We start from the raw sequence: 23,681 nt of genomic DNA on the forward strand, positions 1-23,681 counted from the left end.
TTGTCCATGTCTGAATTATGTTTTGAAGGTTATCGTTGACCACTAGTGAATCGAGAGGCGGTTGTGTTCCTTGAAAGTGCAAAAAGCATATTAGAAAAATTAGGTTTAATTTGTCAATGGGAGATTGACATTGCTAGAACCATTTAGTTCTTTAATTTATTAGGTTTAAAGCTTAAGGGTATTTATGTCTGTTTAAGTGATATTTTGGATATATTTGAGAGATTTTATAAAAACTGACATTTTTGAAATTAAGGGCTAATATTTGGCTATATTTGATAAATACTCGTATAATTCTATTTGTGTTTAAAATTTTGGTTATTTTTTCCAAATTTCCCTATTCTACCCCGGGATCTCTCACTAAATTTTGGAACAAGGCCACGGTAAAATCTAGGGATCTGAATGTAGAACAAACCGATTTGTTTATAACGAAAATGAAGCATCTTGTGCAAGAAGTAGTTGATAATCCAAGAATTCGTGCCAATTATACACCTAAACAATTGTTTAAGTACTATAAGGTTGTTATCATTAGCAATGAAAGACAACTTTGATGCATAAGTAACGTCTAATCTCTGGGGCCGTTTAGTGAATTATAAATAATTGAATAATTACACAACTCGACATTTAATACTAATTGATAATTTTTTTATTTGTAGATGAATGGTCTTAAGTTCAAATTTCGTTGATGTTGATTTGACATGATTTTCTTTTTTTGACTCTTATTTTATTTGAAAATGAAAAACAGTTACCAAACAAATTTTATTTATGAAAAAAAAAACCTAATCGATATTTGTGTTAAACAAAGCTGATTTTTGATTTATCTGACACTAGAAAAATAATGACTAGTTGTAAAGTAGAGACAAACTTAAGCTAGGTACTGTTAAAGAATGTAAATTCTCATGCATCAAAATCTAACCAACTTAAATACAACTTATATTAAGTAGTTCTACTTTTAAATGTTTCAAGGTTTTGTGTGATAAATCTTCATACTTACTAAATCATACATGTATTTAAGTTGAGGACAACATCGATATTGATTATTAGTGAGTCATTTGTCACATCTCTAAAATCTTGACAAGAACTATTAGATTTGATAATACATAAGGGGCCATTTGGATTTGATAATTTCAAATACGGGAATTTATATATGGGGTGTGCTATGCACATACCCTATTTTACTTCTCACACATCCTTAATAATTTTTGTTTGTTGATCTTCTTCAATTCATCCGATTCGACGGCTGAAAATTAAAAAGGTGTGTGAGAAGTAAAATGGGGTGTGTGGATATCACACCCCTTTATATATATATTGTCACATCCCGGCTCGGGTCCACCACATCCTGGGCCCGCTCTACCACCGTAGCACGATATTGTCCGCTTTGGACTTACCATTCCCTCATGGTTTTGTTTTTGGAAACTCACGAGCAACTTTCCAGTGGATCACCAATTCTGGAAGTGCTCTGGGATGTGACATATATGACATTATAAGATAAAAAATATTATTTGTTTAGATTATTATAATTGATGGAGACTCGGACAATAAGGAAATAAAGAACAAAAATGGATTTCAAAATGATTCTTTTCACACAGGCATTTGATATGTAATAATCTAAAAAATTTGGGTAACATTTAGCTTTATTGTTAAATACAAATTATTTTTTTAATCTTGACAAGAACTATTAGATTTAAAAATACATAAGTCAAGGGCAAACACAGTAATTAAATTACCTGTTGAGCCAAACAAAGGCTCCACTACAACATCTCAACCATATTTGAATATGTCAAAGGATCTGATTCGTTTTTCGTTGCTAATGGTTAAGAAAGCTTTCTGGAGACGCTTCAGCATGCGGAGCATCTTTGTATATATAATTATGTATTCCTACATGAAGGTCCTAGAAGAAACAATATCATGTTTTCTTGCAATGCATGTGTGCGCGCGCGCGCGTATTTAACTATTTAAGTTTTTCAATATAAACATAATTCTATATGGTGTATAAATTGTTCATACATCGATATATAATATATACATACACATATAAATACTAAGATTTTCTTTGTAATTACCCGAATATTTTGATAAATATCTTGGCTTAGAAGAGCCATTGTTGGTCCTATTTTGTCCGTTCATTTCAAAAATTGCGGTACTCTCGTGTATATAAGAGCTAACTGGTTGTGAGTTTAGGGTCCATTCGATCAATTACACCTAGTTTAAAATTAGCGTCTACAAAATTGAAGGTGTGCTTTAATTTCAACCGTTCATTTTTCGTATATACGAGTTTCGGCCCTTGGACTACAAAATATAACTGGCATCCGTAGCCCTTTGACGGCGAAAGAAGGATCCCTCCTGTGTGGCGACTAAGTTTCGTGTACAAATGACATAAAAAAAATGGTTGTCCCTTGTCCAATCTGTAAACACAAATATCAACCTTTGCCTCCAACTAGTCTCTTTGAAAATAAATGTATTAACCTACTAAATTAAATGTACATTGAATGAAGAAATTTTCAAATTATGACCATAAGAAGAGGATAGTAGATGAATTACTTTTGAAGAAAACTTATCCATTCGGACCATTCCATTTTTTCTTAATATGTAATACGACAGCTAGAATGTTGGCAGTTTGATTTTTGAAAAGACACTATTACACACCTCTCTATTTTCCAACAAACTATTAAACTTTTCTAGGAATAATGAGACGCTGTAAACTCCAAGAAATAAAGTTGACATTTAGAAGAATTACACAAGTAAGCACATTATTTTCTTGATCATGTGTAAGCGCACGACATAAATATACTGAGAGACGCCATATAGTTCGATTAATTGGTAGTACGTAACTACATATTATGTAGTTATGTAGTACCTGAATCCATGATGTAATTATGTAGTTATTTGGTACCTGAATTTATGGGATAATACTGATAATATTAATGTATGAGGTACCAATTAATGTAGTTATGTAGTACCTGAATCCATAATGTAGTTATGTAGTACCTGAGTAATCTATGAACGAATAAAGACTTAAAAAATAGACGGTTCGAATCGTTGAAACTCGAAGTATAATAGGCCCCACAATTAGGCCCAATTTTACCAAAAAAAATGGAGATCCCCACAACTAGTCCTAAGTTTATAAAAAAATGGAGATCCTTTTGCATAAAAACTCTATAGTTTGAAAATGTTTTTATTTTACTCAAACGTAAGCATAAAGAAGAAGTGTCTAAAAAATTAAAGAGTAATGTTAGGGAAACTAAATTTGGAGACAAAATTTACAAACTAAATAATGTGTCACCAATAAGAAATGAGCACGTGCTTAAGTGATAATTCATTCACCAACTTCCATGTCTTTTAGTTTCCAAAATTTTGTCTACAATTTAGTCTCTCTAACATTACCGAAATTAAAACATAGATATAACCTCCCATCAAAAAAAAAAAAAAAAATCCTTTGTCTGATCATAAAATTTTTATTTTATTTTATTTTCTAACTATATTATAATTTATATCACCATTTGTTGCCTATATAACTGAGAGCCCAGTCAAAAGAAATTGCAAAACATTTTATCCAGTAATAATCTTTGCTTCTACCCTATATTGAGGATGGCATCTTTAGGTGTTGAGGGAGACAAGTACCGTTCCTATTTGACTGGAGAAGGAGAAAAGAACACCAAATGGAATTTTGGTGCCACTCCTAACTATGATGTTGCCAACAAGCTCTTTGAGGAAGGCAGAACAAATGTCTCTCTCTCTCTCTCTCTCTCTCTCTCTCTCTCTCTACATATATATATATATATATATGTATATGTATATGTATATATGTGTGCGCGCGCGCGCGCGTGACTGCTTAACAATCTACTAATTTTGTTGCGTGTGATTGATAGGCATCACCTTCCCTTTTTATTTTTGTACAAGAGAGTTTCATTTTCTTTGATGGATCAATTAAAATCTGCGTCAAACTCAGATATGGCCACCCGGGTCACTGGAAGAAGAGGTGCAGAACCTTGTAAAGACATGGGAGATGGAGCTTTTCCACAAGTCCAACCCTGATGATTTCAAAACACTTGATCCCAACAAATACACTGTCAGCTTAAATGGTAATTAACAAACTAATAGCTAGCTGCTGCAATCCAAAACTCATTAATTAGATACTTGATGTTTTCCATGTATACTAATTAATTACTAATACTTTGATCAGGAAGGAAAGGCATAAATATTGAAGAAGTAGGGAAACTTGGGGGAGGATATAACTATTTTCTGCAGACCTCACTGCCCGAGAAACTCAGGGGATATAATCCAGTTGAGGAAACAGCAGAATCATCGCACAAGGCTTTCACCACAACATTCCCTCGTGGATTTGCGTTGGAGGTCCTCCAAGTTTATTCTGGGCCACCAGAGATTGTCTACAAATTCAGGCACTGGGGTTACATGGAGGGCCCCTTCAAGGGCCATGCTCCCTCTGGAGAAATGGTTGAGTTCTTTGGAATGGCCATTTTTACGGTACTTCTCTAACCCTACTTGGCCAATCAAATGAAGCTCTCATTTTTTTTCCTTTGGTTACGAAGGAGAGTTTTGAACTCTGAATCTGCTAACTAGGTAGTTTAATGAGCCTCTCATGCATCCGAAATTATAACACGACCCATGATCATTACATAATTAAATGGTGTTATTAATTTAATTTGGATTATAACATGAATAATTGGTGACTTTATACTTTAGGATATCCTTTTTTTTTAACAAAAGGATATCATATTAATAAACACGTATGCTATAACATGAGTTGATAGGTGATGTGGTTATTAAACTAGTCCTCGTAAAAAAAGTTATCGTCTCCATTTTAATTAATTGTTTCTCCTAACTTACCAAACAAACAGGTGGACGAACACAAGAAACTTGTTAAGATGGAGTTCTTCTTTGACCCTGGACAGTTACTTGGAGGTCTTCTGAAGGGTGCGGAACTGGGTAATTCTTCCGAAGAGACAGCTTCAAGCTGCCCAGTCCTGAGGAGCACAGGGTAGTTTTAGTTACTCTTCTATGAAACATAATGGTATTGCTAGCAAATCAATAATTTATGCCCATTAGGCACACAAAGCTAGCTATATATGTTAAGGAACATTTATTAAGCTGTTTTTATATGGAAATATTTATGCTTATCTGTAAGGTACTGGTGCAATATTTCAATGAAAAATAAAGAGGATATATCTTCTTATATATAAAGTCAATACAAAATGGGAACAGTGATTTTGTTGTCACCAAGTTTCAATAAAAATATTTGGACAAAAATGCCCCTAAGATAAAAAATTTCAAGGGCATCCCAAAATAATGCATCAAATAAGGCAGGGGCATTTTCATCATTTTAACAGTGTTTTTTTTCTAATAATTAAATTTTTGGTATTGTTTTTTTTTTTTTTATAATTAGTGCCTCATAATATACTAGCAATAATGTGATTCAATTTCTTTGTTTTTAAACACGTTCAAAACATCTTAAGAGAGTGTAATGTCGGTTATAAAAAAATGTCTTTCACAAACGAATAATAATGTGATCGTTTTTTTTTAACAAACGATATTATTTACACTAAGGGTGAAAGGGGTGGGCTTAGCCTCTCTTATATATAAAGCCAATACAAAAGGTGAACAATGATTTTGGTGTCACCAAGCTTCAACAAAAATATTTGGACAAAAATGCCCCCAAGACAAAATGACACACCCCGACCCGAATCAGGGCATGCTGGCCGTCACGTGAGGGTGACGTAGCCATGTGCAGAGTGCAGAAGCAAAATGATAATAGTGAATACGAATAAATGAAAACCAACTCATAAGAGTACTAGTTAGACCAGTGCTAGAATATGTGTAAATACACAATCAGAGCGAGAGTAGCCTAAGTTCAGTCCAGATTGCAAGTACTAATTAAACGACACCCAAAGATGCCCTACATTTGATAGTCTGTTAGAACCTCCACTAATCCTCGTGAGCCACCAATGAGCAAGCTTACCTAAAACCTGGAGGGGCGCAAAACAGAAAACATGAGTGGGCAAAAATAAAGGTTTTGAGAACACATTTAACTTTCAAAAGCTCTAACCTCTCGTCGTAAAACATATATAATTTTCCCAGAAATAGAATATAAGTATATATATTCAAATCATGCTTCACATAATCATAAACATAAGTATGCCATGCCAAATATATAACAGAATGAGTAACTCAGGTGAAGATAATTTCATGCAGATAACATATTAGTCAGATCCCCTGCAAAGGTCTGTACAGCTGAATTCATAGCTCATTAGTCAATCTAGCCGGAGTCACCGCAAGTGACCTATACGGCACTACACTGTACATGAGTCGGAACCACTGTAAAGGTCTGTACGACAAGACTGGGTGTAATATGGTTATGCTCAGTGCTACGCTCTCATGATAGCTGTGCGATAAATCGCTAGTCACCTACGAGTCGGAACCACCTATGATGGTTTGTACGACAAGACTGTGCACCTAAATTGGATCCAATGTGAGCATATGATGCGGGAGATGACATTATATACAAGCATGTGCTATATCTCTGGCTGAATCACAATCACCTGGGGTGCAGGTTTATGCGCTCTCAATCACGTCTCACATTATCAATATCTCATATAACAGAATAATACTCACCTGGTACTTACCTGAGCATCCACAACACCAATTCATATTATGCATCATATACTAATTCATATGCTGAATATAAATTTATATGCAAGGCATTTGAAAGCATACTTTTATTTAAACGCATTTTCTAGGAAAATATCAAGTATATAAATATATATTGAAAACCAAAAGCCCACTCACTGGTATGTCGAAGGGTCGTAGCCCCCGAGTTGCCCTTGACTGTACTCGTCCTCGGGATTAGTCTCCCCTATATGCGAAACAACTGTAAAAACGTTATTTTAAAGCACATAACCAATACTAGCTAATAACTTCTCATACATTGCTCAAATGGGATGTTTGAATATACCAACGTGATCTACACAACCTCACGAACATCCCCATATTTTTAGAAAAATTTTCCGACCACCCACGCGCCAGCCAAGGCAAGGCCAGATGCGCCACCCACGCACGGGCACGTGCCAGGCACACTGACGGTAACCCTAACGGCGTTAGGGAATATTCCGTTAAATAATGGCATATGCAGTTAAAACTAACCAACGCCGTTAGTAATATTCCGTCAAAATTGACGGAATATTATGTCGTCTCCTACCTTCGAACTCCGGCAACCGTCGCCGTCACCGGAAACTGGAAAAACTTTAAAACCTTATAACTTCTTTATTTTTCATCCAAATTTCACGAATTATATACCAAAATGAAGCTTAAGACAAGTAGAACAAATCCTTACCAGTTTTAGGACCTAAAACTCACCGGATCTCGCCGGAAAAATCCACGATAATCCGGCCAAACTTAAAACTCGCCAATCTCAAGTTCCCAACGTCCAATTTACTTGGTTTTTCTTCTCTGAGCTTCGTAGGGATGTTTTAAAGCTTCCTACAAGCTTCAAATCTCCTGAAACATCCATAATTACGACCACAAGAACAGTGCATCAAAATTGAGATTCTGAGTTCTCAGGTTTTCGAGGGTTTCACTTACCAGAAATGGTATGGATAAGCGCCTAGACTTGTAAGGAACACAAAGATCACTTCCCCAGCTTCGATCCATGACCAGAAGTGAAGGTTTGAAGGTTGTCCGTACAGATTGTACATAAATGGTAAAAATCCGAGAGAGGGAGGAGAGAAAGTGTACACGGGAAAGGGATAGGTATGTGTATGTGTGGTCCTAGTTGGTTACCAACCAACAAAACAAAGGTAACAAGCCTAAGTCTTCTTCCAAAAACTTAGGAAATATTAGAATTGACCAATTTAAGTACATAATACACACAACACACTTTAACATCCAAGGGTAATTTAGTAACTTCTCGCCGTCGGGGATAAAATAATAAACATATCCGGGACGGGCTGTCACATAAAAAACTTCAAAGGCATCCCAAAATAATGCATCAAATAAGGCAGGGGCATTTTTATCATTTTAATAGTGTTTTTTAATAATTAATTTTTTGGTACATTTTTTTTTAATAATAATTAGTGTCTCACAATAGGACTAGCAATAATGTGATTCAATTTCTCTATTTTTAAATATGTTCAAAACATCTTAAGAGACGTGTAAAACCAATTATAAAAAAAGTCATTCACAAGCGAATAATAATGTGATTAAATAAGTTGTCAAATGATTATTTTTTTTAATAAACGATATTATCTACACTAAGGGGGAGGGGTGGGCTTAGCCTCACAATGAGCTAGCAATAATGTGATTCAATCAGTTGTTTATTAAATATTAGTTTCTCTATTTTTAAACACATTCAAAACATCTTAAGGGGCGTGTAATGCCGGATATAAAAAAAATATTTTGTACGTGTTTGTACCATACTTGACCAATCCCGAAACTACCGAGCACCGGCCAACGCTATACTGTCAAGGACCCAGAAGAGTTCCCCTCCGACCAGGAGGCCAATCACTACTCGACACGTGTCAAGATTAGAAGCCAATCAGAGCGCAGCACGTGTCGACATCAAGAACCAATCACAACATGACACATGTCAATGTGACAAAGCTACAAGTTTTTCTATAAATAGGGGTCATTCCCCCACAATATGGCCTAATGCCATTTGTGTTAAATCATTCACAAGAACTCACTAAATTGAGAGCTTGATCCTTTGTACTTGTGTAAGCCCTTCACTACTAATAAGAACTCCTCTACTCCGTGGACGTAGCCAATCTGGGTGAACCACGTACATCCTGTGTTTGCTTCTCTGTCTCTATTCATTTACGTACTTATCCTCACTAGTGACCGAAGCAACCAAGCGAAGGTCATAAAACCTGACACTTTCTGTTGTACCAAAGTCTTCGCTGATTTTGTGCATCAACATTTGGCGCCGTCTGTGGGAAACGACACTTATTCCTACTCTCTTCAGCTGTGTCAAGCTGGTTTCTATCATTTGTACACTTTCTTTTGATCAGGCATCCCTCTCCAGCATGGGAAGCGAAGGAAGCCACAGCACACAGAATGACACCCCCCTTGCACATAGTGCGAAACAACGAAAGAAGGAAGGAAAACGAGTTCTTCTTCAAGCTAAAGTCGATGAATTGGAAGCTCATAACAACAAGATAGCAATGAGGAATGAGGTCCTCCAGGAGCAATATGAGAAGCTCTTCGAGACACTCCACGAAGCTAGGCAAGCTCAGACACGCGAGCTTGTTGCCCCCGTGGAAGTCAACCATCAACTGGGTGCCCTCCAACATGGAGGGTCACATGCATTCGACATAGATATCCCTGATAGGGAACAGATTACCCCTCGACTTGATAATCAACATGAGGCTTCTCTTAACCCAGTTGCTTCGACCCGAACCATGAGAAGTGGAGGGAGACACCTCTTTGCTGAAGGGGCAGAAGGATCGAAAGCCGTCTTTCGCGATTGTCGGGATTTCCTGAAGCAACGTCGAGAGAATTCCATCCATATAAGCTCAAAGATTAATGACCCAAGGATTTCTGAGAGACTCGGTCCCCTGCCACGGCCCAAGCCGGCCACCAATTTGGGGAAGGGGCAACAAGTCCTAGAGAGACATGAGGGTACAGGGGACTCAGAGGTGTTCCGACAGACATACCCTGGAAGCCAGTACAGCGAGTCCAGGGAAAAATCACATGCCCTTGATCAAACCTTCCTAATTCCAATAGGAGATGGAGATTTACGAAAGAAAGCTCCAGTGACACATAACTCCGCTCAGGACCCTCTTGTCCTACAACTTCTTGAGGAAGTAAACAAGTTGAAGGCTGAACGTCAGGCTGAAATACCTGACTGGAACCAACCCAGGCCTGGCCCTCTTACAAGGAGGATCCTCAACACCCCCCTTCAAGCAAAGACAAAGCAAAAGCTTGGCTTGCAACTTTATACTGGAAAAGAGGACCCGATTGAGCACCTTAACCTCTTTAAGTCCACCATGGCATACCGGATGCACACCGACGAAGAGCGATGTCTTCTCTTCCCCTCCACCCTCTCTGGTGGAGCTCTAAATTGGTATTGTCGTCTTACACCTGAGACGGTAGACTCATTTGAGGAATTGAGGAAACTATTTGTTTCCCAACACATTTTCCAAACCGATCGCTTGCACTCTGCAAATGACTTGTACACTATCCGCCAGAAGCCAGACGAGTCATTACGTATGTATGCTGGCCGCTTCAGCCATGAATACTCCCGGTGTGCCGAGGCAGACGACAAGACTGCCCTCAAAGCCTTCACGGCAGGCCTACGTGATTGTTTCTTTAAATACATGATCAATGCCAATACTTGGAAGACTTACTCTGAGGTGATGGCGCAGGCTTATAACCATGCCTCCGCCGAGGCAAAGACATATCAGGAGAAACCCCCTACAACCATCCTTTATCAACAAGTAGGAGGTGGAAGCCAGACTCACCTAAATGAGAAGACCTCGACTTTCCAAACAGCAGTGGCACCTCCCCATGCCTTGCATAATGCTTCACCGAATCAACAGACATATCAATTTCAAGGCAAGAGGAAGGATTTCCATCCTCACCACTCTCCTTCCAGTAAAAAGAGTAAGGGACATTATCCCGATAACCAAGGGTATCGCCACAATAACGCTCGCCCCCAGGCAGTCAATGCAGTGGGTCAAACCCGCGTCAAGATACCCCCTACCCCAAGGTATGAGACATACACGCCCTTGAATGCCACATGCGCGGCCATTTACCCCAGCATAGCTCACCTGATACCAAAGCCAAAGCCGAGACACCCAGATTACACGCCCCCGAATAACGCGGGCATGTTTTGTTGCTACCATGAGCATAACGGCCATGATAGCGAGAAATGTATCATCCTCCGTGATCGTATTGAAGCTTTGGCACGAGAAGGAAAAATTGATCAATTCCTTCTTCACCCTCAAAGAGATAACCGTAACCAACGACAGGTGAATGTCATATATTCCATAAGCGGCGGCACACCCATATCTGAATCTTCCAATAGGGCCATGAAAAACAGTGAACGAATTCTGAGGCCTGGTCACCGAGTGTTTCACGTGGAAGACATCAGGGGAGGGAAGTATCAAAAGCCTAACTGGGATCCGATATGTTTCTACCCTGAGGAACAAAGATGCATCATCTACCCTCATAACGACCCATTGATCGTGGAGGCTCACATAGCCAACTTTGATGTTCGACGAATCCTCGTAGACACAGGGGCTTCGGTCAATATCATGTTTGCCGAAGCTTTCAGGGCACTCAGTGTAGCTGAACACTTGCTCGATCGCTCGATTTCTCCTCTGATAAGCTTCTCCGGTGATATCGTGCAACCCTTAGGGAGCATACATTTACCCTTTACTATTGGTACAGGCCCTTACACGGCTACCATTACCACTAACTTCCTAGTGGTTGACTGCCCAACGGCATACAATGTCATCTTTGGGCGCACAGGCATCAATGATCTCAAGGCTATGGTATCCACGCATATGCTGTTGATGAAATTTCCAACCCCCCATGGCAACGGCTACATCAGAGGAGATCAGCTTAGTGCACGATCATGTTACAACACTTCAGTTAAGCAACAACACTTGCCCGGACCCAAGGAAACCCTGTCTGTACATGACCAAGTCACAAAGACCAGCCTAGATGAAGCGAACTTGGATCTTCCTGATAGCAACAATCAACCCGATGATCCTCGAGATGACTCTTTCACCCAGCAAGCCCAACCTGCAGAAGAGTTGGAGAAGGTACCTATCTCAAGAGATCATCCAGACCGCATGGTGAATATTGGCACCACATTGTCACCACCCCTTCGGTTAGCATTGATATCTTTTTTGAAAGAGAACACTAAAGTCTTCGCCTGGTCATACGAGGACATGCCAGGCATCTCTCCCGATGTCATCTGTCATCGTTTGAGTATTGACCCCAAGATCAAGCCGGTGAGACAGAAGCGAAGATCTTATGACGCTGAACGATACGAGGCAATGAAAGCAGAAGTTGAAAAACTCAAAGGCATAGGCTTTGTCCGCGAAGTCAATTACCCGACATGGGTAGCAAATGTGGTCCTTGTTAGGAAAAATCCGACCAAAGAAAGTCTTTCGCTTCAAAAGGTCTTGTGGAGGATGTGTGTTGACTACACCGACCTAAACAAAGGGTGTCCGAAAGATAGTTTCCCTCTTCCTCTTATTGACAGGCTTATAGACTCTACGGCAGGGTGTGAGCTCTTGAGCTTTATGGACGCTTATTCAGGATACAACCAAATCCTCATGAACCCCTCAGACCAAGAACACACGGCCTTCACTACTGACAGGGGACTATATTGCTATAAAGTCATGCCTTTCGGCCTAAAGAATGCAGGAGCAACTTATCAGAGACTGGTCAATTCAATGTTCGCCGAACAAATTGGGAAGAACATGGAAGTTTACGTTGATGATATGCTAGTCAAAAGCAAACATGCTGACCAACACATCACCAACCTATCTGAAATTTTCACCATTCTAAAGAGGTATCGAATGAGGTTGAACCCCAACAAATGTGCCTTCGGCGTGGGCTCTGGCAAATTCTTAGGCTTCATGATTAGCCAACGAGGCATTGAAGCTAACCCTGAAAAGATCAAAGCAATCCTCGACATGAGAGAGCCAATAACTTCAAAAGACATCCAAAGCCTTACTGGCAAGGTGGCAGCCTTAACCAGATTCATCTCTAAGGCCACAGACATATGTGCTCCTTTCTTCAAAGCACTCAAGGGAAATAAGAAGTACATTACATGGACGGAGGAATGTGCCAAGGCATTCAGGAACCTCAAAGAGTACATGAGTAAAGCCCCTCTGCTCTCCAAACCAGAAGTTGGTGACACTCTCATCATCTATCTATCGGTTTCGGCTTCAGCAGTCAGTTCTGTTCTTATTCGAATGGACAGTGGTGTCGAACGGCCCGTCTACTACGCTAGCAAGGCCCTACAAGATGCGGAGACACGATACTCCAACATTGAGAAATTAGCTCTAGCATTGGTCATGTCTGCTCGGAAACTTCGCCCTTATTTCCAAGCACACGCCATCATCGTGCTTACCAATCACCCTATTCGATAGATACTCCAGAGTCCTGACACGTCTGGACGAATGATCAAATGGGCGATAGCATTGGGTGAGTTTGACATCTCCTACCAACCAAAACCAGCCGAAAAAGGCCAAGCAGTAGCAGATTTCATCGCCGACTTCACATATCCTGTTGACATTGCTTCTACACCTGAAGCAGTAGCTTCATTACCATCGGAAGCTCAGAAAGTAGAATCAACGACCTCAGTATGGAGTCTGTATGTTGATGGCTCATCCAACCAACAGGGCTGTGGAGCAGGACTAGTCTTGACTACGCCCGACAAAGTAGCAATGGAGTATGCTCTTCGGTTCAAATTCAAGGCATCAAACAATGAGGCCGAGTATGAAGCCCTTCTAGCAGGATTACGTTTGGCCAAACACCTCGGGGTTAAACAAATTGATATTTTCAGTGACTCCCAATTAGTGGTCAACCAGGTTACCAACAACTTTGATGCTAAGGACAGCTCCATGGCAGCATATCTTGCGCAAACACAACTTTTGCTCAAGCACTTCCACTACCAGATCACCCAAGTCCCTCGAGCGGCAAACAGTCATGCAGACGCCCTGGCTCGCCTCGCCTCAGCTGTGGAAGACAAGATTGGAAGAAAAATTCATGTCGAACTGTTGGCAACACCAAGCACCATGGCCGCAGAAGTATGCAACTTACAACAGGGGGATAGTTGGATCACCCCGATCTATAATTTCCTTGCTCATGGCACCCTCCCAAATGATAAAGTCCAGGCTAAGCAAATTCGATACAAGTCTACCCGCTACCTGATCATTAATGATCAACTCTATAAGCGAGGTTTTAGCCTGCCATACTTAAGGTGTCTTACGCCTGCCGAGGCGGAAATCGTCCTTCGGGAAATACATGAGGGAGTCTGTGGAGATCATGCTGGATCTCGGTCCCTAGCACACAAGACTTTTCGCCAAGGATATTACTGGCCAACACTCCACCAGGATGCCATCAAAGTATCCCGCTCATGTGACAAATGTCAACGATATGCGACTATTCCTCATTCCCCTCCAGAGCCTCTTACTCATATGATCAGCCCTTGGCCCTTGGCCCAGTGGGGACTTGATTTGATCGGCCCAATGCCGGCAGGGAAGGGCAAAGTCTGTTACGCAGTCGTTGCAGTGGACTACTTCACAAAGTGGGCCGAAGTAGAACCCTTGGCAACCATTACTGAGGCAAAGATAGAAGACTTCGTGTGGAAGAACATCCTTTGTAGATTCGGCATTCCCAATGCGATAGTCACTGACAATGGGCGACAGTTTGACAACAAGAAGTTCAGATTGTTCTGCTCTAAGTTCAACATCAACTTATGCTTTGCCTCTCCAGCTCATCCCCAGTCTAATGGACAAGTTGAGGCCATCAACAAAATAATCAAGCGCACTTTGAAAACCAGCTTGGACAAAGCTAAAGGCTGTTGGCCAGAATTTGTACCCCAAGTTCTTTGGTCATATCGCACTTCATATCGGACTTCAACAGGAGAAACTCCATTCTCACTTGCCTTTGGCACAGAGGCGGTTGTCCCTGTTGAGCTCGAGCAAGCAACATTCCGAGTCCAGAATTACATTCAAAGTGAAAATGACAAACAACTCACCCTCAACTTGGATTTAGTCGAGGAACACAGAAACCAAGCTCACTTGAGGAATGTCGCCTACAAGCAGCGCATCTCCAACTATTATGACTCTAGGGTCAAGCCTCGTTCTTTCAAAATAGGAGACTGGGTCTTAAAGAAAAGATTACTCTGCGACAGAGTCCCGAGTGAAGGCACACTTAGTCCAAATTGGGATGGACCGTATGAAGTCATTGGCATCAGTCGCCCTGGCTCTTACACACTTAGAAGCTCCGATGGCAAGACCCTTGGCCATCCATGGAACGCTGATCACTTGAAGTACTACTACAAATAGACTCACGATGTACAAGTGTTGAGCTATAGCCGTTCGGCATCCTATGTAATGAAGGCCATTTGGCAATGAATTCAATAAAGAGGTAATTTAGCCAACTCAGCCCTCACTCTTTTACATTCCTAGCAATGGAACACTCAAGTGTTGAAACCTCAAAGCAGATATATCCAACACGAAACAAAATCTAAGTATGTGTCGACATGACTATACAAAGAAAGGAACAACCAAACAATGGCTTATATCCAAACAATAGATTTATTCATACATAGCCAAACATGCATTAATAATAGTGCAAACACTCATAAACACCTCAAATCCAAAACTCTCAAGCTTATAACATGGGCACATGTTATACACACATCAGACTACTACATCCAGAATACATGCAGATAGTAAGGACACTGCTATTCATTCTCATCTGAAGCCGAACCCCTGGCAGTATCACTCCGCGTCCTACCATCATCCTCTGCATCCCCAAGATCCTCTTCACCATGCTGAGTCTGTGCATCAGCACTACCTTCATTATCAGACTCATCTTCGCTGCTAGGATCAACAGCAAGGACAAATGTCTCGCCCTTTCGATGATGCTCATCTATATCTTCGTGGTATTTTCGAAGAATGCTCCCATCATCATAACGATCAAGGACGGCCATCCATTTCCTTTTTTCAAAGCAAGCTTCTTGAGCACAGTAGGGTTTAATAGCAAGATGAAAGGTCGAAGAACTTAAGTATTCTTGCACAGCAGCCTCCCTTTCAGTTGGAATGCTCTTCTCCAGTTCAGAAATCTCAACTAAGGCACCATCCAATTCTCCCCTAACCTTGGATACCTCCAAGGTAGCCACCTCCAATTGTTTTTTAGTTGCCTCAAACAATTTCTTAAGCCTTAGGTTCTCACCATTTCGCCTTTTCAAGCTCTCCATGGTTTCGTCCTTCAGTTGGAGAGCCTGAGTCAAAAGTCCCTTATTCCTTCGGGCCTCGTCCACAAGCTGCTTATTCTCCTTCAGTTTTGCCTTGTACCGCTCAACCTCTTGCAGTCTGTCGTGATACTCGGCCATGACCTGCATGGCAAGACAATCATCACTACCTAAATAATGATAATAAAGAGGAAAAAGTAAGGAAATGACAAAGTAACACTCACATATGAAGACAGCTTCAACATCCGGTCGCAATCCGATTCATCCTTAGCTAAGGGCTCTCCGAGCTCATCGAAGGCGAATCGACGCCCTGCCAAGCAATTGTTGATATCCCCAAAATCCTTTGGCCGCGTGGCAACCCTCAAGTCCTTCCACGGGACACTGCCAGCTCTTTCCTTGCCTTTCCCCTCATGGCGGGAACCAGGATCACTTTCCTGGACAGTGTGCTCCATAGTAAGAGGAGGAGGCAACAATCGGCTCCCTTCTCCTACAACTACGGCAGCAGCATTTTCAACGGCCTCGACTCCAGTCTTCCCAAAGGCAGGCCCCTTAAGGACCCCATCTTGGGACTTAGGTCTAACGGATGTTTCCCCTCGGAACTTATGAATTTTCTTATGCGGTAGGATATCTTCCGAAGGAACTAACACTGGTGCTTTCCTTTTATTGGTGCTAGTCCCTGTTTTCTTGCTTACCTTCTCCACTGCATAAGGAAAATCAAAATAAGAAATACAACTTTCCAAATAAAGTAAGGAATTGAGCTAAGTTTACATGAAGGATACAACTTACTCGATCGTCCCTGGCTCTCGGAAACTAAGGGTTGGAAACCGTACCGACGAAATAAGGGTCGTAGCTTGCTTAAGTGTCTATCCTCTTTGGGCACCCTCAACACCTTCTCTATGTCAGATAGCTCCTGCCTAAACAGTTGGATGGTGCCCCGCGTCACTACATGAAGCAAAGTGTTAGAAGCAAGAAAAGACCACAACAAATAGCAAATAGTACGAACGGTTGATACGTTACAACCTACAGTCTGGAAGTGAGTAAGCACACGTCACTCAGGCGTGACACCCTTATCATACTCCCAATCATTATACAGAAAGCACCAACGATTTTTCCATGTGTAGTATGCCTTTTTCTTACCATACACAATACGCTCTCTCTCACTCCGACATGCACACTCGGTATAACCAGTGCATGATTTTGCTGGGCACATCTTGTAACAGTAACGCCACTGATGGAAGGAAGGCTCACACAACCCACACTCCATCCAAATGATATAAAATCCAATCAAAGTATCCCAGAAACCAGGATTGAGTTGCCCAGGTGCATATCCGATCAAAGATAACATCTTTTGCAACCACGGATGTAAAGGTAGTCTCACCCCTAAAGTCAGTAATATCTGGGTGTAGAACATAACATGACCCTGGGGAGGCTCAGAAGGCCATTCTTCATCATGTACCAAACGTATCCCTACACTACGAGGGATATTACATGACTGCCTTAGCGCCTCAACCTGCTTCTCATTATTTAACAAGTTATTCTTTAGATGGTCTGCTGTGAACTCAGAGCGAACTATGGGTATGGCATCAAAAACAACCCCCTCACCCAACGCCATGGAGGAAGAACTAGCAATAGCTAAAGTTCGACGGTTGGGAAGATCATCCAATGTTTCTCTAGTACAGGACTCTAACAAAGACCCTGAAGACTCCGACATTGCAGACTCAGACTTAGAGCTAAAGCTAGAAGAACCCTCATCACTAGAACTTCCAGGCTCTGACATCTACAATAAGAAGTAACAAATTCTATCACTACATGCATGATCAAAACATAAGGAAGTTCCTATATTACCCACATGAAGATGGTGCAAAGCGATGCCGGAACCCTTCTCAATCAGAAAGCAATCCGTCTTCCACAGTCACTACAAAACAAGCAAATGAAGACCGTGTCAAGCGCAAAAAAAAAAAAAAAAAAAAAAAAAAAAAAAAAAAAAAAAACAGCTTCATCCAAAAAGCTTCACCCGAAAAGCTTCACCTCCAAAACTTCACCCGAAAAGCTTCACCTCCAAAACTTCACCCAAAAAGCTTCATCCAAAAAGTTTCACCCAAAAAGTTTCACCCAAAAAGCTTCACCTAAAAAAGCTTCACCCAAAAAAAACTTCACCTCCAAAAAGCTTCACCTAAAAAAGCTTCACCCACAAAGCTTCACCTAAAAAGCTTCACCCACAAAGCTTCACCCAAAAAACTTCACCCACAAAGCTTCATCTACAAAGCTTCACCATCAAAGCTTCACCTCCAAAACTTCACCTACAAAGCTTCAACACAAAACCTTGCTCCAAATAAACAAATTTTGTTCACAAAACCCAAGATGCCCTTGAACTTGTACAAAAACACTTGGGTAAACATAAACATTTTTTGTTTTACACCCACAAGGGCCCAAAATTTTCATTCTTATTTATTCACTTATATATGTTCCCAAACATATTATAATAGATCCAACAACAAGCCAAAGTCCCAAGTTTCATAATGGACAAAAGTACAAGCAATTCATCAATAATGAAGGTGCTACAAAACTTGGAATCTGCCCCAAAATAGAAATCCAACCCAAGAGACTTTTGCTCTCTCTCCCTCTTCCGCCTCCTTTCATCTATCAAATTTCTGCAACCTCTGCTCTTCTCCAATGGAGCTGAATTTTGGACACCCTATAGTTTTTGCGCATATGAACAACTTTCAAGAAGGAACCATTTCTGTTTGAGCGACGGAAATTAAAGTGTTGAAGCTCCAAACATGACAGTCGGATTCTTGCAGATTTCGAAGCTGCTGTGATGTTTCGAAGATCTGGAAATATTTAACCATTAGTTCATTCTGAATTTTTGATATGTTATGAAAGAGACGATGAGGAACAACTTCAATGAAGAAAGCATGCTGATCTGAACAATAGAAAATGGAGTTTCGAAGCTCACAACAAATCTGACGGGTTGACAGAAAAATAATAACCAGTCATTCATCATACCTGAATTTCTTGAGTTATACAGCTCCGAGGGATCTCAAATTTGGATATGTTGTAGTTCACAAGCTGAGGAACAACTTCAATGAAGAAAGCATGCTGATCTGAGCAAGAGAAAATAGAGTTTCAAAGCTCACAACAAATCTGACGGGTTGACAGACAAATGATAACCAGTCATTCATCATACCTGAATTTCTTGAGTTATACAGCTCCGAGGGATCTCAAATTTGGATATGTTGTAGTTCACAAGCTGAGGAACAACTTCAATGAAGCAAGCATGCTGATCTGAGCAAGAGAAAATAGAGTTTCAAAGCTCACAACAAATCTGACGGGTTGACAGACAAATGATAAACAGTCACTCATCATACCTGGATTTCTGGAGTTATACTGCTCCGAGGGACCTCAAATTTGGATATGTTGTAGTTCACAAGTTAAGGAACAACTTCGATGAAGAAAGTATGTTGATCTGAGCAAGAGAAAATGGAGTTTTTGAAGCTCACAACAGGTCTGACGCGTTGATATACAAATGACGAACAATCACTCATCATACCTGAATTTCTGGAGTTGTACTGCTCCGATGGATCTCCAATTCAGATATGTTGTAGTTCACGAGCTAAGGAACAACTTTCATGAAGATGGTTTTGCGATTTGCGCCACAGAAAATGGTGTTATATTGAAGAGCTACCACTCCCTCTACGTAGACACCCTCCTTGGTTTACCTAGCTCCAACACCCACATTTCCTTCAACAAAACTGCAGTAAATCAGATTGTGAGGAAAGATGGCAATCTTTCCAGCCAAAAAGGAAAGGCAAAGCAAAAGAAAATTAAACACATTGATGGCATATTATGAAAGAAGAAAAGGAAAAGTAGTAAATGATGATGAAGTGTACGAACAACATCATGACAAATGATGATGAGTCATGCTTTCCCCCCTCCTTGGATTCGGCTGAAAACATCCCCCTATTTGGATTCAGCTGAACACATCCCACTCAGTCGACAAAAAAAAAAAAAAAAAAAAAAAAAAAAAAGGGCCTAGGCCTCCACTTCTTTGGGCCTAACACATCTTCATAACAAAAAAAAACAATATATGAAGAAAGAGCCCTGGGTTACCACTTCAAAAAGAAACAAGTGAAGTTTTCCTACTCATGACATTGACTACTAGCTAGACACCTCATTCGGCAACTCTCTTCGCCTGAAGACTTGGGGGACTCCCACCATATGCTACTGCACCTTGATACTCGGCAGTCTCACAACCACTCAGTGATTTGGATTTTTCAAGTCTCCAACCGAGAAGTTTTCCTCACTCGGGAAATTAAGGGAACACTACCTCAAACTACATGCTTCACTCACAAAGCTTCAACAATACAGGTTTCAACAAAAGCAAAAATTCAAAGAACTTTATGAAGAAGGCTTTGGTGTATTTAACACAATATGTTGAAATGAAGCAAAGCTTATTTATTAATATTTTCGATAAGCCACAAATATGTACATATACATGAGTCAAAATAAACAAACAAAAGGGAGCCTTCACAAAGGTTGCTTAGGGGAAGTCTCAGCAGTCGGTAGAGCCCCAGAAAGAGAAAGCACCGGAGGGTGGTTATCCGGAGCCTCAGTACTTGACAAAACCCCAGAAGGAGGAGGCATTGGAGGTTCATCATTTGAAGCTTCATTACCAGGTACAGCCCTAGAGGACGAAGGCAATAAATGCCTTTGGAACAAACCCACAAACCGCTGATGATCAAGTAAAACCTTACCATCAGATTCCTTCATCTGGTCAAGCTTCCTCTTCATGTTTGTAGCATAGTCATGGGCGAGCCGGTGCAACTGCTTATTCTCATGCTTGAGCCCTCTAATCTCCTGTTTGAGACTCATCACTTCAGCAGCCAATGATTCAACTTGGCGGGTTCTAGCAAATAGGCGTTGGGCCATATTAGACACAGAACCTGCACACTGAACACTAAGAGCCAGAGAGTCCTTAACAGCCAACTCATCAGACCGTTTGGAAAGTAGTCTGTTATCTTTGGGAGTGAGAAGGTTCCTGGCCACCACTGCAGCGGTCATATCATTCTTCATCACAGAATCCCCAACGGTAAGAGGACCAATAGGGGATATGAAGGATGAGCGCCATATGTTGTCTGGAGAAGGCGTGGCTGTCTCTTCTCCAAGGTTCAAGTCAAAACGACGGTCGGAGGGTCCAGACATTTTCAAATGTGTTGAAGAAGGAAGAGGTCAGACAAATCAAGATCTTAGAAGTGCAAGAAATGAGCTTCTACTGGTAGAGATTCAGGTGTGCTGTGGAACTTAATGCCAGCCTCTATAAAAATCTGCACTCGACGGAGCTTCAGAAATCGAAGAGGCGTTTGCTTTCTCAAAAGCTGGGCTGCTCAGAGACCACGAGGGCCGATCTCAGAAATCGAAGAGGCGTTTGCTTTCTCAAAAGCTGGGCTGCTCAGAGACCACGAGGGCCGATCTCAGAAATCGAAGAAGCACCTGCTTTTTCAGCCTCGTCAGCACCTGTCACATGCACAATCAGCTTTGCGGAAATTACGGGCAATCTGTCGAAGATTTCTGGTGAAGTAGAAAAGCACGTGAATCTTACTGTTCAATCACCGCTCTCCATATGCACCATCAACTCCTCGGGTACCACATATAACTTTGTCAAAGATCTCTGACAAAGTTTAGGCACGAGAATTTCGAAGTTCCAGCTACCCTACTATTACCCATAAGGGTAAAGGAACAGCACCACTGCTTGACAACTGGAAAGTCCCTATGTGTGTCGACCTCCGTGTTTTGCGGCAAGACAGGTTGGCAAGAACGTCCAACCTTTACTCACATTCGAGAAAAGACTCCCAACATAATTACTTTCTCAAAAACCGGAGTAGCACCGCTTTCCGAATCTCGAGAGTCAGATCCTCGACGGGATTGCTTGTTCGAAAACCGAAGAGGCACAACTCTCAGAACTTCGAGAGCCAGATTTCCTTAGATAAAGCTTGTCTGTAATCTTCACACGTAATATCAGCTTTCCGGATACCACATACCACTTTTTCAAAGTGCTCTGACAAAATTAAAACACGTGAAGCTGGCAGCTCCCACTACATTGCTGTGACCAAGAAGGGTAAAGGAATAGCATTACTACTTGTTATTGGGAAATCCCTATATACATTGACCTCCCTCCTCAACGGACAGGCAAACCTGCAAAAATGCTCAACCCTTTCTCGCATTCGAAAAGGCACCCTCAACATAACCTCTCGAAATACTCAGCTTTATTTCCCCCCGATAATACCTCAGCAAATAAGCCACACCAAGAACAAGAGTATCTCATATCATCAGGGTCGAAAGCAAGAGTATCCCATATCATGCTTTCTCCCTGTCTTTGTCTTTGTCCTTGTCCACACCTGCAGGACAAGGAGAAAGAGAGCAGTCAGTCGGAACCTGAAATCAAACCTTCAATTTGGAACTGACTGCCTGGAGCCTTTGCCTGGTTGCTTACTTAGCATTGCTCTCGAGTACTCATCCTCAACTGCTGTCAAGGTCACGAATTCCACCGGCAAATACCTCATGACAGTTGATCAGATATTGGCTCTTTACACTGAAGCTGCCAAGCGGGGATGAGTCACTATGAAGGAATGTTCTGAAGGACCATTTGAATGCAAAGGTTGCACACCACTTCTGCCATGCAAAAGATTGAAGCAGAAGGTTCAACGGTGGGCTGAAACAGATCACTACAGCACGACACATTCCCATACCACATTCATTATTCCGTCAACAGCAAAAGTATCCCATATCATCAAGGTCGAACGTACTCTAGATTTGATGGACTTGTTTTGACCCTCAAATTTTTGAGTCGGCCTTATACTCTGAAGGGCACCAGAAAACCCTCCAGCACAGTTCAAGAATAAGCCTGTGGAAAGTTACTTCTTCAAAAGCAAAAATATCTCATATCATCTCTTATCCATTTGCTTCTCCTTATCCTGACAGTTGAATGAGAGACAAGGAGAAGAAGAACAATCAACCGGAAGCCGAAGTCAAATCTCTGATCCTGGGTTGCTTACTTGGAAGTTTGACTGCTTACCTTGTCTGTCACCTCTTTCGGCAGATCTCCTAGCTCGGCGACTTGGGGGACTCCTACTATAGGGTTTGTATCACACTTGACTAAGCCCGAAACTACAACTAAGCTTCAAGTGAAATTGATACATTACCTTATGCGTCAACATCAGCTAAATACACCATTCCCGGATGGAGGAAAGGTACTTCTAGAGAAGGGCAGATGAAGATCAGACCACACTTCGGTACTTAGAAGTTTCGTGATTACTCAAGGGATTGGATCTTGCAAGTCCCCAACCGAGGAGTTTCCCTCACTCGGGAACTTAGGGGAGCACTGTTTGTACCATACTTGACCAATCCCGAAACTACCGAGCACCGGCCAACGCTATACTGTCAAGGACCCAGAAGAGTTCCCCTCCGACCAGGAGGCCAATCACTAATCGACACGTGTCAAGATTAGAAGCCAATCAGAGCGCAGCACGTGTCGACATCAAGAACCAATCACAACATGACACATGTCAATGTGACAAAGCTACAAGTTTTTCTATAAATAGGGGTCATTCCCCCACAATATGGCCTAATGCCATTTGTGTTAAATCATTCACAAGAACTCTCTAAATTGAGAGCTTGATCCTTTGTACTTGTGTAAGCCCTTCACTACTAATAAGAACTCCTCTACTCCGTG

General features: G+C 41.3%; 2 protein-coding genes and 1 long non-coding RNA gene across 3 annotated transcripts; 1 reads left to right on the plus strand and 2 right to left on the minus strand.

Moving 5' to 3' along the window:
• Positions 1 to 3,533: 3,533 nt before the first annotated feature.
• Positions 3,534 to 5,199, plus strand: LOC114827239 (pathogen-related protein-like). The gene is made up of 4 exons (XM_029108893.2): positions 3,534 to 3,723; positions 3,947 to 4,079; positions 4,181 to 4,482; positions 4,857 to 5,199. Exons 1-4 carry the CDS (start codon positions 3,586 to 3,588, stop codon positions 4,998 to 5,000), a joined length of 717 nt encoding a protein of 238 aa, XP_028964726.1. The 5' UTR covers positions 3,534 to 3,585; the 3' UTR covers positions 5,001 to 5,199.
• Positions 5,200 to 15,274: 10,075 nt separating this feature from the next.
• Positions 15,275 to 16,413, minus strand: LOC139188945 (uncharacterized). Its single transcript, XM_070807065.1, has 2 exons — positions 16,177 to 16,413; positions 15,275 to 16,096 (listed from the first exon to the last, which is right to left on the minus strand). Exons 1-2 carry the CDS (start codon positions 16,402 to 16,404, stop codon positions 15,443 to 15,445), a joined length of 882 nt encoding a protein of 293 aa, XP_070663166.1. The 5' UTR covers positions 16,405 to 16,413; the 3' UTR covers positions 15,275 to 15,442.
• Positions 16,414 to 18,569: 2,156 nt separating this feature from the next.
• Positions 18,570 to 19,721, minus strand: LOC139188784 (uncharacterized). The gene is made up of 5 exons (XR_011572072.1): positions 19,503 to 19,721; positions 19,321 to 19,418; positions 19,140 to 19,237; positions 18,959 to 19,056; positions 18,570 to 18,783 (listed from the first exon to the last, which is right to left on the minus strand). It is a non-coding gene; the product is annotated as an uncharacterized lncRNA (long non-coding RNA).
• Between the last annotated feature and the right edge of the window lie 3,960 nt (positions 19,722 to 23,681).

This window comes from Malus domestica, chromosome 10 (genome assembly GCF_042453785.1).
Source record: "Malus domestica chromosome 10, GDT2T_hap1".
NCBI classification, from domain to species: Eukaryota; Viridiplantae; Streptophyta; class Magnoliopsida; order Rosales; family Rosaceae; genus Malus; species Malus domestica.